Source organism: Mauremys mutica, chromosome 8, assembly GCF_020497125.1.
Source record: "Mauremys mutica isolate MM-2020 ecotype Southern chromosome 8, ASM2049712v1, whole genome shotgun sequence".
Classification (NCBI taxonomy): Eukaryota; Metazoa; Chordata; order Testudines; family Geoemydidae; genus Mauremys; species Mauremys mutica.
Window position 1 is genome coordinate 25,174,981 of NC_059079.1, and position 13,909 is coordinate 25,188,889.

At 44.6% G+C, this 13,909-nt stretch overlaps 1 protein-coding gene across 1 annotated transcript in view; it reads right to left on the reverse strand.

Annotated features, from left to right (window-relative positions):
* Positions 1-12,210: 12,210 nt before the first annotated feature.
* LOC123375782 (vitellogenin-1-like) overlaps positions 12,211-13,909 on the reverse strand; it is a 46,184-nt gene continuing 44,485 nt past the window's right edge. Inside the window, exon 35 of the mRNA XM_045027040.1 lies at positions 12,211-12,512. Within this exon, the coding sequence (XP_044882975.1) occupies positions 12,388-12,512 (125 nt within the window). The 3' untranslated portion in view covers positions 12,211-12,387. The remainder of the gene's footprint in view (positions 12,513-13,909) is intronic.

The window sequence follows — 13,909 nt, forward strand, 5'->3', positions numbered from 1 at the left end:
AAAAGGATCATCTAATATTTCTGCAGTTGGGGCTCTTTTGTCATTTTCTAGCTCATGCTGATGTTGAGAAGAGAAGCTGCTGTTTAATAATTTCAGCAGTGTTAACGCTACACAAACACTGAGAGTGAAGGGAAGAAGCTGGAGCAATTCTTAGCATGCTTTGATAAGATTTAACCTGGCAATTATCATTTTGAAACTCTTCTCAAGGGCTGATTGTGGGTGAATCCCAGCTGATCTGCTGCATGCAAAACACCAATTGATTCATGGCAGTTAGGTAAAAGAAATTTTCATCAAGCCTTTTTTTTTTTCACTATCTTCAGGGTCTTAGAGTGAATTGCCTATAGTGTTGTACCCGTTCTAGATTACAGTGTGATGACAGCCATGCTGGTTGTGATGAGGGACTTCCAAAGCTAAAAACGTCAGCCTCTGTAGCATGAACTAAAGAATTAAATTTATATCTGGAAGCTGTAACAAACTCACATCCTTTGTAGCACAGAGAGGGGGATGTGTAACACACACCAAACTCTGGGTTATATAACTGCTAATATAGACAGTGCAATGAAGACTTCTGCTCAACGTGCAGCTGCAGTCAAAAATCAAACACAATGTTAAGATTTGTAAGGAAGAGACGATGAATAATACAGGGAATATTATAATGCCATTATATCAAGCAGTGCTGTGATCTCATCTGGAATCCTGTCACCTCATCTCAGAATAGACATTGCTGAATTAGAGAAGATTCAGACATGAGAAGAAAAACTCTCCTAGGAAGAGAGATTGAAAAGAGGGGGATTGTTTACCTCAGAAAGGAGACAAATAAGAGGGAACATAATGAATAGTATGGAGAAGTTAGATTGGGAACTTCTGTTCTCATGGTCTCATAACACAAGAAGAGGGGGATATTTAATTATCTGAAATGGCATCAAATACGAAACTGATAAAAGGAAAAAATTCTGCACACAACACGTAGCTGGACAGTGGAGCTCATTGTCACAGGAAATTGTTGAGGCTAGGAGGACAAAGAAAATATAAAATCAACAACAGCTACAATTGTAGAATTCGTTCCTCACCATGAAAGGGAAGAGGGTGCAACCACAACGAAATATTGCATATTATTATTTCATGTTATGGCCATAATAACGGGTGAGGTATACATACACCTCTACCCTGATATAACGTGACCCGATATAACACGAATTCGGGGGGGATCAAATCAAGTTCAATACAACGCGGTTTCACCTATAACATGGTAAGATTTTTTGGCTCCCGAGGACAGCGTTATTTCGGGGTAGAGGTGTATTTGCAAATGTGAGGAGATGCATGGGGAAAAAAGTACAAAAGTGGGGGTGAGGGATTGGAGAGGGACTGCTCAGTATCTCAAGTATTTGCTATCAATATGTTTTGAAATATGTTTGATTCAGAAGAAGATTCCAAAGGTCATAAATGTGCAGGGCCGGCGCAACCCATTAAGTGACCTAGGTGGTCGCCTAGGGTGCTAACATTTGGGCGATGGCGACCGCGGTGGCCAAATCTTTGGCCGCCCCGGTCGTCGGTGGTATTTTGGGGGCAGAACTTTCCGCCACCTAGGGCGCCAAAAAAGCTGGTGGCGCTCCTGTAAATGTGTCTTCAAAGTGGAAGAGACAGGCCCAGAAACTCAAAAGCATCCCTCGTCCCAATCCACTCCATGCTTGGGCAACGATCCAAGGAGTTTTGGCCCCATTGTGGCAGGGTGGAAAATGAATTCTGCAAAAACAATGTGTAGCTCCCATGAAGTTAGACATTAAACCACAATGAAAACAATTTTAATATAATCCCAGCTGGAGAGGAAAGAGAAAGAGGGTGTGTATTTTTAAAAAATACAGGATCAGCTACTTATCTGATGTGAATTGATGTAATTCTACTGAAATCATCAGCAAAGGATCTGGCCCCCAGCCTAGGTAAGGAACTGTTTACAATCATAAACTAATGGAAAGATTATTACAAGTGGATAGCATAGTCAGGAGAGACAGAATAAGGCTAAAAAATTCCAAAGGCTTTGTCAGACAAACATTTTAACACAAGATCAAATTTAACTCTTAATGAATGGCTTCTATTAGGAACTGCTGTAAGGTTTGAATGGCTTTTTGCATACTCTGTGTATAGGAGGGGCCATCTGTGCTTGGTTGCTGTCTGATTGAAACAGCATTAAAAATTGACATTCATTGTGTCTTGGTGAGTCAAGCAGGAGAATGTGCATTGGTAAACTAGTGAAATTAAAATAGGTAAAAAAATAGGTTTAAGGTAATAATGATAAATGTTGTAATCCTGTCTATCTGTGAATACAATTTCTGCTTCTAACACTCCATCTAAAAGTAATGAAGGATATTGGGACAAATAAATATCCACTGTAAATTACAATTAAGTGAACTGTTGGAAGAAGCAGACAAAATTTATTTTAGGTGCATTCAGATGTTTGTAGGTACCCACAAAATAACCTTCCTATGTTGAGTCCAGGAAAGCCATATTTGCTGTTTTTGAACAGCTTTGGATTTTCTCAGTAAACTGTTCTCCCAGCCCTGCTAGTAATGTAATCAGCACTTATCCAGCAATAACAGGAGTGAGAGTGGCTTAGGCAATATCTTTAACCTCCAGAGACAATAGAAAATGGGTGTTTACAAAGGCTCAGTACTGTAATGCACTTATACAAAGAAAGAGTATTTTGGGGGTTGAGACAAACTGGGCAGTAATTCACTTAAAACTTTCTAGAATGTTTACAAACGTATAAATAAACCAGGAGGAGGAGGCTTTAAACCATTGTTAATAATCAAAAGAGTCAGTAGATGGCATGAGAGACTTGAAAATTCAATGTGAAAAGTTGTTCCCTTCTTCAGCATTGTGCCCTGTCTCCTGTTTTAGCACCAAGCCCTCCACTGTGTGGATTCCCCTGGTCTCTTATTCATAAGTTGCACTTTAGTTACACATAGCACATTTGTTTTTTAGTTTACTTACTAACCACTTATTCAAACATTGAGTGAAATCCTGGCCCCATTAAGGTAAATGGGAGTTTTGTCATTGACTACAATGGGGCTGCGATTTCACTCATTTTTTAAAGGTGTTATTATGAAGTGTAGGCATTTAATTTCCAGCAGCAACCTGATCTTAACTACACCTTTACCCCAATATAACGCGACCCGATATAACATGAATTTGGATATAACACGGTAAAGCAGTGCTCCAGCAAGGCGGGGCTGCGCACTCCAGCGGATCAAAGAAAGTTCACTATAACGCAGTTTCACCTATAATGCGGTAAGATTTTTTGGCTCCTGAGGACAGCATTATATCGGGGTAGTGGTGTATTTCTTCCTCGCCTGTCATCCTGGATCCCTTGTTGCTGGCTGCAGTACAATATCATACTTTCTCAAAATGACACCCGTTGTTCTTTCAAACTAATGAATCAACAGGAACCTAATAGAAGCATCTGATTGGACCAAACTGTTTATCACCTTTGTTCAGGAATGAAAAGAATCTGTTCAGATCAACCTTTTCCCTCTTTCATTTTAATTTAATGATCTAAATAATTTAGACATTACACTAGGTGAGTTTTAATCAAAACTGAACACAAGCAAATCAAACATGCTGTTTTGATTTCTCCAAATGTCTAGTTGTTTTAAAATGTGTTGAATCCTGAAAATACCCTTTTCTTATTTTATGAGACCTATTGGAAAAATACCTTAATTTCTATCATCATGGACTAAATTGTGTAACGTGTACAAGAATAAATATTAATATCTCAGTATTATGAACTCCATGCAGCAGGTAGGTATTGTTATCCACAGATGGAGAAAATGAGGCCGAAAGACTACCAGACTTGCCGAAGGCCACACTGCAAGTCAGTGTTAGAGACAGGGTTAGATGTCAGGACTTCACATACTCTCAGGCCGATGTCATTCTTCCAGCCCTTGTTTCATTACACATTTGCAAATGAAAGTAAAGAATAGAGGGGTGAGAACCCCTCAGTGGTCTTGGTGGGCCCCAAAATGTCAGTGGTATACTCGTTACAGCTGCTGCACCCCAAAAAATCAGCGAACCGAGATTCAGGCGCCAAACACCTTGCTAAACAAACTGTAACAGATTCAAAAGTGAGGGAGCAAAGTACAAGGTTATAGCTTTTATATTTTCCGTTTGTTTATTATGGGTAAAGGGACTAGAACAAAAGTCAGTATATGATGAATAAAGCAGCAGAAAAGGCAGATGAACAAAGAAACTCACGAAGAAGGAGAAGAACTGTGTGAATAGCGAGGGCTGTCAGTCGATCAGAAGAAATCAGAGCTGGTGACCTTGCTGCACTTACATGCCATGAAGAGCAATGGGGTTCCTGCCCCAAACGGGGGTCCAGAGAAGTCCCTTTTTCTCCTACAGGGCATAGAGACCAAGTAGATGGTTCCCCAGATGATCCAGCAGAGGTAGCAGTGATGGTGAGAGGTCTAGATCCGTGGAGGCTGGCGTGGAAAGGCTGCTTGTGAAGGAGAGGCGGAAGAAACTGGAGGCCAGGGATCAGGAAAGTGGAGGCAGAGCTGGAGCAATAGAAGCTTGCTGCCCAGAACAAACAGGCAGCTTAAACAGTGAAGTCATGCCCATGGGACCCAGGAGGAAGGACATAAGGATGTGCCTGATCAGGGGCAATGTGGGTACGATGGATGCCATTGCTCTGCCTGTAGTCTTCAGCATTATGGCCTCTAAAGGCTTTTCTGGGTGTTGGAATGTGGGACGTTTTTCTTGTGTTATTTTCTGTAATGAAGTAAACGGGTTAAACTCTGAGGTCTCAGGTAGAAGCCTATGAGGGCCAAACTCAGTGAGTGAGGGAGCAAAATTGCTATCTACCCTTGCCTGGGACACTGAGTCGGGGGTGAGTGTGGCTGTGGCACAGCGAAAAGGTGCTGTGGTCCAGAATCTGCTAGGAGCAGTCTCTTCTTAGCGTATGTGCAACGTGCCTTAGGATTCATGACCATATTTGGTCCACTTGTTGGATCATTAACTTCCTTGGCCCGGGCCGGGCACTGATGGGGAATGTAACATGAATTCTGAGCCATGGCCCCTGCTAGGAGCAGTGAGACACTGCCACAGCTAGGAAATGCTGTGGGCAGGGTCCGCCGGCAACCCAGAAACTAAGCACAGCAGTAAAGCAACGTGGGTGGCGCTGTGTGATAAAAGTGCTGACAAATTCATGCTATCTTGTGTAACCTCCCCTTTCCTCCCTGGATTACTGAGGAGCAGGCAATACTCACCTGGGTGCCTGATGTTGACAGTAAAGGAGATCCTGAGTATCCCAGTGGTGATATTGGCTAAATGGGAATCCTCTAGCCACCCCTCTGCTGCAGTCCCTTTACAGTACTAGTAAAGGAAATTAATCTTGGGGGTACCTGCATCTGGTTGGACCTTGTACCATGCATGCCTTGGGATCCTCAAGGAATAAACCTGAGCTAATCTATGCAATGTGTCTAAATCGAAAGTACCAATTATAAACAATATGCATCTAATATAAATTTAGTTTAGAATTAACACACCTTTACTTAACTTAAAAACCATGATATTACAGACTGAGATTAATTAAAATGTCACAACCAATTTAAATCAGCAAGGGGCAGTTCAATAAATTAATTAATGCAGTTTACAGTAGTAAGTGAAACTTATTTAACTTGCATTTACACTGGCACCATTTCCCCCACCTCTGTATGTGCGCGTCTCTGAATTTCAGCCTTCTAAACACTTGCGTGGGTGCATTTGAAGACACGGGCGTAGTCTGAGGAGGTACAGGGAGGGTCTTGCTCCCCCAAACAGAGGTGAGGCCTGGGGGAGGCATGCGGGGTATGTGCCACTCCACTTCCCTCCCCCCAGCTTTTTGTCAGTGCTGAACTGCCCTGCAGGGCTTGTTTTGCTCAATCTTTGGTCGGGAGGGGGCAGACATGCCAAACATGTGGAAGAAAAAATGCAGAAATCAGGCTTGTTTTTGGCTTAATTGGCTTGTGAGTTGCTTGTTGGCTAGTTTTTGGCTTGTAGCATGTTGTAGTTTATTGCTTATTTTTTTTGATCAGCTCCCGGCAAGCAGAGGCAAGGGGCAAACAAGGGCAAGGCGGGGGCGAGAGTCAGGGGTGCCCAGCAGGCCCACCACAGTCCCAGACTGCACGCCGGGGGGAATCTAGTCACTTAGAGCATTGGGGTTCTTAGGGATTGGCTTGTTTTGGCCTTGTTTTGAAATGGGATTAGTTTGATTTTTGGTTTATTGGGAAAGGGTTGACCACATGAAAGTTGACAACTGTGTGTGTGGGTGCGGGAGGTGTGGGGGGGCTCTGTCCTTCCCACGCTGTGCCTCTCCCCTCTGCTGGCAGGTCAAGCAGCGCAAGCCCTGCAGCCAGGCAGCCCAGTGGGGCGGGGAGCAGGACGGAGCAGCTGCTCCGGGTTACCACCTCAGCAGTTGGCTGCCACCTCTTGGGTCCTAGTTCTACCTGTTTCTTGTACGAATGCACACAGGAGACAGGGCAAAGGGGGGCAGGGTGGGGCTGGGGAAGAGACAGTGGAGAAGTAGGGGATAGGACTGCGGAAAAAAAGGGGCTGGGAGAGTGGATTAAGGTGCCCCCGCCCCACCTATTCCACTTTGCGATCCCCCCTGTTCTGTCCCCTCCACCTGCGGCCCGCCTGCAGCCCCACCCCTTTCTGCCCCTTCCCCAGGCCTGCCCCTTTTCCATCCATGGCCCCCCCATTCCATCACCCACTAAAGTCCCCATCCTGTTTGCACCTTTCTCCCCCTCTCACCACTGTGGCCCCCAGACTGGAGAAGCTTTGTCCCAGTTCCATGGTCCCAGGCCTGCAGCAGGGAGTGAGAGCTCCTCCAGTCCCAGGCCTGCAGCAGGGGAGTCTGGGTGCTGGGTCTTCCCTGCCACCCCTTGCACTTCTGCGGGGAACCAGGGTTGGAGCGTGGGGGCTTCACCTGCCTCACCTGCCCATCTGCTCCTGGCACTTCTGCCATGGGCGCGTCCCTTGCCACCCTACCGAATCTGCTGGGGAGGAGGGAGGGGCTGTGTCTTTCCCCATCCCACAGCTTCTGCTGCTGGTAGGGGCGCTGGGGTTTCCCCTGCTGCCCCGCACCTGGGTTGTCCCGCCTGTCTGGCGCTTCTGGGGACTGGGGGCAGGTGCTGCTGCTGGGGCTTCCCCCAATGTCCCATGCTGAGGTCAGGCGCGGGGTGTGTGTGTGTGTGTGCTGGGGGCTGCCCTGGCAGTCTGGCACTTCTGGGGACCAGGGGGAGGGAGCTGCCACTGGGGATTTCCCTGCCGCCCCACAGTGGATTTACACTGGGGGTGGGAGAGCCCATTTTCCCAGTTCCCACCAATTGGCCGGCGTCCCTGGGCATGGACACTGTGGGCCCAGTGGATAATCCACCACTGGAGTGGGGCCTTGGGGGGAAGAGGCAGAGGAAGGGCAGGGACTCAGGGGAGGGGAGGTGCAGTGGAGGTGAGGCCTCAGGGGAAGGGACAGAGTGGTGGGGCAGGACCTTGGTTTTGGGTGTCGGCGGCCCACCACTTTTAGGGAGCTGCTGGAGCTCCTAGGCAGAAATAACTCTTACGTCATGGCCAATGGCCAAAACACCAGTATCAAACTCAGGGGGGAGACTGTGATAATCAGGGTGTAGATGTAATGCTGACAGACCCTGGTCATCGGCGGGCAGGAGCAAACCTGGGACCTCTGGAGCTTAGTGCATGAGCCTCTACTGCAGGAGCTAAAAGCCAGCTGGCTCTTAGCTAAGGCTGTAGAGCAGACTCATTAATTTCCCTCTCTAAGTGGTCTCGGTGCCACTACAGAACACCACACCCAGGAGGTGTGTGGGTTACACAGACATCCCAAGGAGAGAAGAGAAGGGTTAACTTCCGCCACAATGAGAAGGTCAACCAATTGATTGCATATACGGTTATTTTACTGGAAGAGAATACCGAGTGAGATCTTTTATGAAAGCTTGTAATGCACTGAACTGAACAGTCATTTTGAGATATGTTTATGGCTTATGGGGTTATGACTGTATGTATGTATAGAAAATTGGAACTGACCTCAGCACCACCTCACAACAGCATGGTGACAGAATCAGGTGAGAATGGGGGCTACCTCTGAACCAGACAAGACTGCCTTCAAGCACCAACCCATTGTCCAGCCCAGGAAAAATCAATGAGGAACCACCATGGGACCTGCTTGAAACTGAAATGACGACCCCAGTCTTCAAAAACAAAGACAGGCGAGCGTTTTCTCTTCTCTGAATACCTATAGTGACTGAAGAACACCCCCCGCACACACCCACCCGCCCCAAACACTTTTAAAATGGAAGGGGTTTAAGTGAAACTGAGGGACAGGCTGTAGGGAAACAGTATGCTGGGAAACAGTTCAAAGGCAACTTGTATTAGAAAAGGGATTTTATTTAATGTGGAAGTTAAAGCCTGAGGTTATGTTTGTGTTTATTTACTGGGTAACTCATATGTTTGCTATCTCTTACTATTTCATCTTTGAATCTGTGGTTTTACTATTAAATAAACCTTTTGTTTATTTTTACCCTAAGCAGGTCTCTGTGGTGCAAACTGTGTGGAGTGTGTGCACCAAAGAGACCTGATAACGTAGGGGGTGTGGGGCTGGATTCACACCTTTGGGAGGGCTGAACCAGAGGGGAGAAGTTAGAGTTTCTGGTACTTACGAACTCAAGAAAGATGGATTTGGGGGGACTTTGGCAGGGCTGTTGACTCACCCTGCAAGGAGTAACTAGGCTGCTGGACACCAGAGCAGTGATGGCTCCAGGCACCAGTGCTCCAAGTGTGTGCCTGGGGCGGCAAGCCGCGGGGGGGTGCCCTGCCCATCCCTGCGAGGGCGGCAGTCAGGCAGCCTTCGGTGGCATATCTGTGGGAGGGCTGCCGGTCCCGCAGATTCAGCAGCGGGTATGTCGAAGCCACAGGACCGGCGGACCTCCCACAGGCATGCCGCCAAATCCGCGGGACCGGGGACCTCCTGCAGGTGCGCTGCCAAAAGCTGCCTGAGTGCCGTGCTTGGGGCAGCAAAAAAACTAGAGCTGCCCCGACCAGAGTGACTTTGCACTTGTGAACAGTTACTGGTGTTAGGGATCTGAGCTGCAGTTGCACTGGTACCCCCAGGCTCCAGGGCAGGTGGTGACAGATCCCCTTAGTAGGGTTGCCAATTTTGGTTGAACATATTCCTGGAGGATTTTTCACATGACATTATCTTTAATTAAAGGCTAATCCTTACTTCCTGGAGACTCCAGGACAATTCTGGAGGCTTGGCAACCTTATCCCTTACTGGTCTGGGTGTGCTCCAAAACATCATAAGGGGCGTAAGTGAAAGGCCATTTGCATAGCTTGCTACAATACAGAACAAAACTTAACCAATTCATAGCCGCTGAGAAGCAACAGTGAAGAAAGGTAGAGTACATAAAAGCCTTGCCTGTTAAATATACATTTTAATACTCAGTAGATAATTGTAATGTTAGAGTTGCTTTATAGCATAGGGTAGGACTGAATTCCAAATGAGCTTTAAATCCAAACTTCAGCCAGCCTCTGAAATAGGTCTGAAATATCGCTGCAGTATATTAGCACATGGCGCATTGGCCTTTTGACACTTACAAATCTAATATTGCTCTTAATTCCTTTGGTAAGATGAGTTTGTTCTCCCAGGCTCCTCCCTCCCCCTCAATTCCAACCCGGAGCTTTACAAGCTTTCATTATATTTGGATTTCACAGCTGCAGCATCAGTGGCTTCGTTCTGTCTTTTAAAGATATTCAGCTGCCTCCGTATGGGGGCACTAATGAATGAGCACCACCACCTCCAGAACAACAGACAGAAATAAAAGCTGTGCCTTAAAAATGGAAATAATATGAGCTGTGGCTAACCTCTGTCCTGAATGGAACAGAGAGAAGCAGGCATGCACTCATTTCACTAGCTACGGCTTCCCCATCTGGGCGAAGCTGCAGTCTGAGCAAAGCCTTACTTGAGAAAGTGTGAATGGTTGCCCCTCTGTGCACTTCCTTAGCAGAAATGAACATCTGCTCCAGCATCATCTTGTGCTCCCAGCACATACACCTCCCAGATATCACCTTTCCTTTCATCAGCTGCTTAAGTGCTGCAGAACATTCTAGCTTACAGCCATTTAGAATGTGCCAGTACTGCTTCTGAATGGACCTACATGTAAAATACTGTCCACTGATTTCAATGGCCTGGAAATAAACCAGCTACAGCATGGCAGCTGCAGCACTGAGCCACAAGAACGTGAAACAATGATACGTGTTGCCTGTCACAAGCTGCTGAGCTAACGTCTGTCCTCAGATGCTTGGGGCCAATTCCCACTGAAGGCAGTGGGACTCATTTTAGTGCACCTGAGTGCAGAAGAAGGTTAACAAAAAAAGTTTAAAGTAGCAGGATGGTCTTCCTGTTTCTGCGCTTCAGGCTCCCTTCTACTCATCACTAGCAGCCTGACCTTAAGTCAGGTGACTGGCCTGCAGTTACTGTTACTAGGGTTGAGCATTGAATACTCAAGGCTCCGCCCTCCATCACTGAGGATGAGCATTTATCGTTTCAGGCAGTACAGTATAGTCTGCCTAATTTGATAAATTTTATTTAAGCAGGTGCTATACACAGGGAAATGCATTTTTATTGTCTTCTCTTTGTTGCATTTGTAGATCTGAGGCTGCCACCCCTGAGACAGGAAGATAACACTCTCTGCATTTGCCGAGATTTATGGCATTACTGTGTTGCCATTATGTAATACACTGGCTTAGTATATGTGATTGAGTTTCCTCTCTTGAGGTTGGTTCCACTGTTTATAAACACCCTGTGTCTTACTTCCAGGGGAAGGAGTTCTCTTTTAGCTGATGTAACAGGGGCTTATTTTTTTTGATACTGCAGGTACCAGTTTGATCAGTGCTGATTACTGTGGTATCTGTATGTAGAGGGCATGGTCTATTAAAAATAGAATTAATTCATAATGGTAAAGAGTATTTGGTTTTTATCAAATGCCTTTTAAGCATTAATGCTCCTGTTAACATTTCTCTTCACTATCTTTGTTTTATTTGAATTGGTTTACTGGAGGAAAGTTGCCCTTTCATAAACAGGTGGTTTAAGAGGCAAGAAAATTTGGAATTAGAGACAGTGGGCCCAGTAGTGAGCGCATTAAAGTGAGGGCAAAGCTGCCACAAATGACAGTGGGAAGTGGCCCAGGCCCAATGGAGGAGCTGACAGTAGCTCAGCCTGTACTTTGTCATTTTAATGGGAGGAGGAGTGTAAGATGCTTTGTCTATCCTTTTGCAGTGTAACTCTACTGAGGAACTGGCAAGTAACATGGATTTGGACTGAGGCAGAGGTTCTTCAAGGAAGGCTAGGGAACATCTTCTGAACACTATCACAAATAAAAATGTAGCAGGAGAACTGATGTTATTGTTCCTAGACTGAATGGAGTTGATGGGAAAATTGAGGATCAACATTAAATAGTTGTCTGAACAAATTCTTTGGTTATGACTACCCACATGCCAGACAGAGTCTGGCCCTTACGATTGGCCTTTATTTTAGATATGTGATGTATGGGTATTGTTGTCATTTGTATCATATTTTTTTGTCATTCTTTTTGTAATTTTACTCTGTGTTTTACTAATAGTTTCCTAAAAAGTGTTTATAAGCACGAATTTCATGGATGTACCATAGAAAATGATCAACGGAAAAAGTTCCTTTTTACTCTGGTAGCCTATGAACTAACCTCACACTCTTTTAAATTTAAATCAAAATGGGGACTGTGTCACACACATTGGCTCTCTGGAAAGCTACTGTGGGAGCCTAGCAGTTCAAGTCATTCTTTTGTACTGTATACTAAAGCTAATGCTCTTGCTGGGAGTGAAATATTTTTTTACAGAACAGTTTTGAAGCACCGGATTTTCCTTTTTACTAGAAAACATAAATGAAAACAATTGTGTACTGTATCTTTAGTATGCTAAATTACGAAATCCTTTATATAATAGAATGTTAGAGATAGCCATAATCATGTTTTTCTCTCATCACCCAGTGAACATAATTTTAAGAGAGAGGACCAGTGTAATTATATTCCAGATAAAAGGATCCAGAATATTATACTTGGCTTGATTGCTTTGTTGATAAGAAGGAGGGAGGAAAAAGAGATCTGGATACTTATTTAATGAGCAACATATTTATTAAGCAGCGCATATTGTACATAATGCATTTGACTTTGCACGTAATGCATTAGGCTTACCTATTTTTAAAGCATTTTTTTTTAATATTTTACTGCAGCTATTGCATTCCCCTTGCAGCTGTCCAGCTATTCAATCATTTGGGTGAGTACGTCATAGCAAATTGCTAAAGTATTAAGATGAACTACAATCGTCAGTGCAGGAACAGTCAATGTCAGCATCCACAGACTCCACGATGTCCTCGGCTGCATGTTTCCTGTCACTGCTCCTATGCCAGTCAGACAGGCTCACAGCAGAATCTGTCAGAAAAGCAAAGCCACATTAACCAACATCAAGCAAATTAACACTTGAAAATATTCCAAGGCAATATTATTTTGATGGCTGCCAACTCTTTCACCAGACAAAGAATATGGGTCCAATCCTGCCTCCGCCATTGACCTCTGACTGACCTATTGACTCGGAGCAGGATTTTCATCTGTGGTTTAATTACTATAATACCTCCCGAAAACAAAATGAATTGAATTTCATGATGCACAAATATAGAAAGCAGGAGCTTGTAGAAGTGCTGGATGTGACCGCCCTTTAAATAGGAGCACTCTGTAGAAAAGCACATCAGCCATCTCTTTTCATGTTATCGCTGCCTATGGGGGTGGAGTGGGTGGGAGGGTATTTCCGCTCTCTGTTTAAGTTCATTCTGAAGGATAAGCCCTTTAGAGAATTTTCAGAGGTTCATAAACTTCTAATTAAAGTTTTCCATATATTCTCCAAACTGGCAGAGCAATGTCAGTTTCAGTATTAACCTTACCAGGTTGCTTTATCAACAGCAGCTTTATTATATCATAACCCCCTACTGCTGAAATAATCTAAATGGAATAATAATATTCATCCTCTCAATAAACATTCTGAGCTGGTTGGAGGTTTAACATTGCATATGGAAGAATATTAGAACCCGCATTTAGGTTGTTTGCCTAAGTAGAATGTGCCAAGCTTCCATAATTTTATCTCTAGTTGTTTTGTCAGACATATGGGCAATATATTTACAACATACTATATTATACCAAGAGAAAATCCGGAACTGTTTGTAAGGGTTTTGGCTGTATCAGTCATCCATACTCAATGAATGAAATGTTAATGCACAATTTGGTAGAATTACACCACTCTGACCAACTTGACATACAGGTTTTGTATAATGTACAAAACATATCCTAGCATGATGCTTGAGCTGTTTGTTATTAAATATTTAATATTTTAAAGCTAGAAAATGAGAAACCCTAAAGAGTTTGGTTTTGATTTGCTTTTGCTTAGCTTTTTCTCATGCCTTGGTCTTCTAAATTTTTGCAACCTTTAGCCGCATAAGTAGTCCTTACTTCTGCAAACAGCCTCAGTGGCATCAATGGAACTGCGTACCTGAGTAACTACGATGCAAGTGAGTAAGAATTTGTAGGATCTGGTCCATCAGGCAAACTTGCCTGAAGTATAAACTGCAGGATTTGGCCACAGATTTCTAGGGCAAAAGGGGGAAATTTTCCCCTCAGTTCTGCACTGCAGTAACTTCCCTGATATTATGCTCACCCTACATGTGTTGGCCTCCCATTGCTGTCAGTGATGTGGGCTCCCACTTTGTGAGGAGCAGAGTATCAGGGCTGAGTTCTCTCTGTGTGGAGCTGAGAGAAGAATTTTGCCCTCATATATAGGA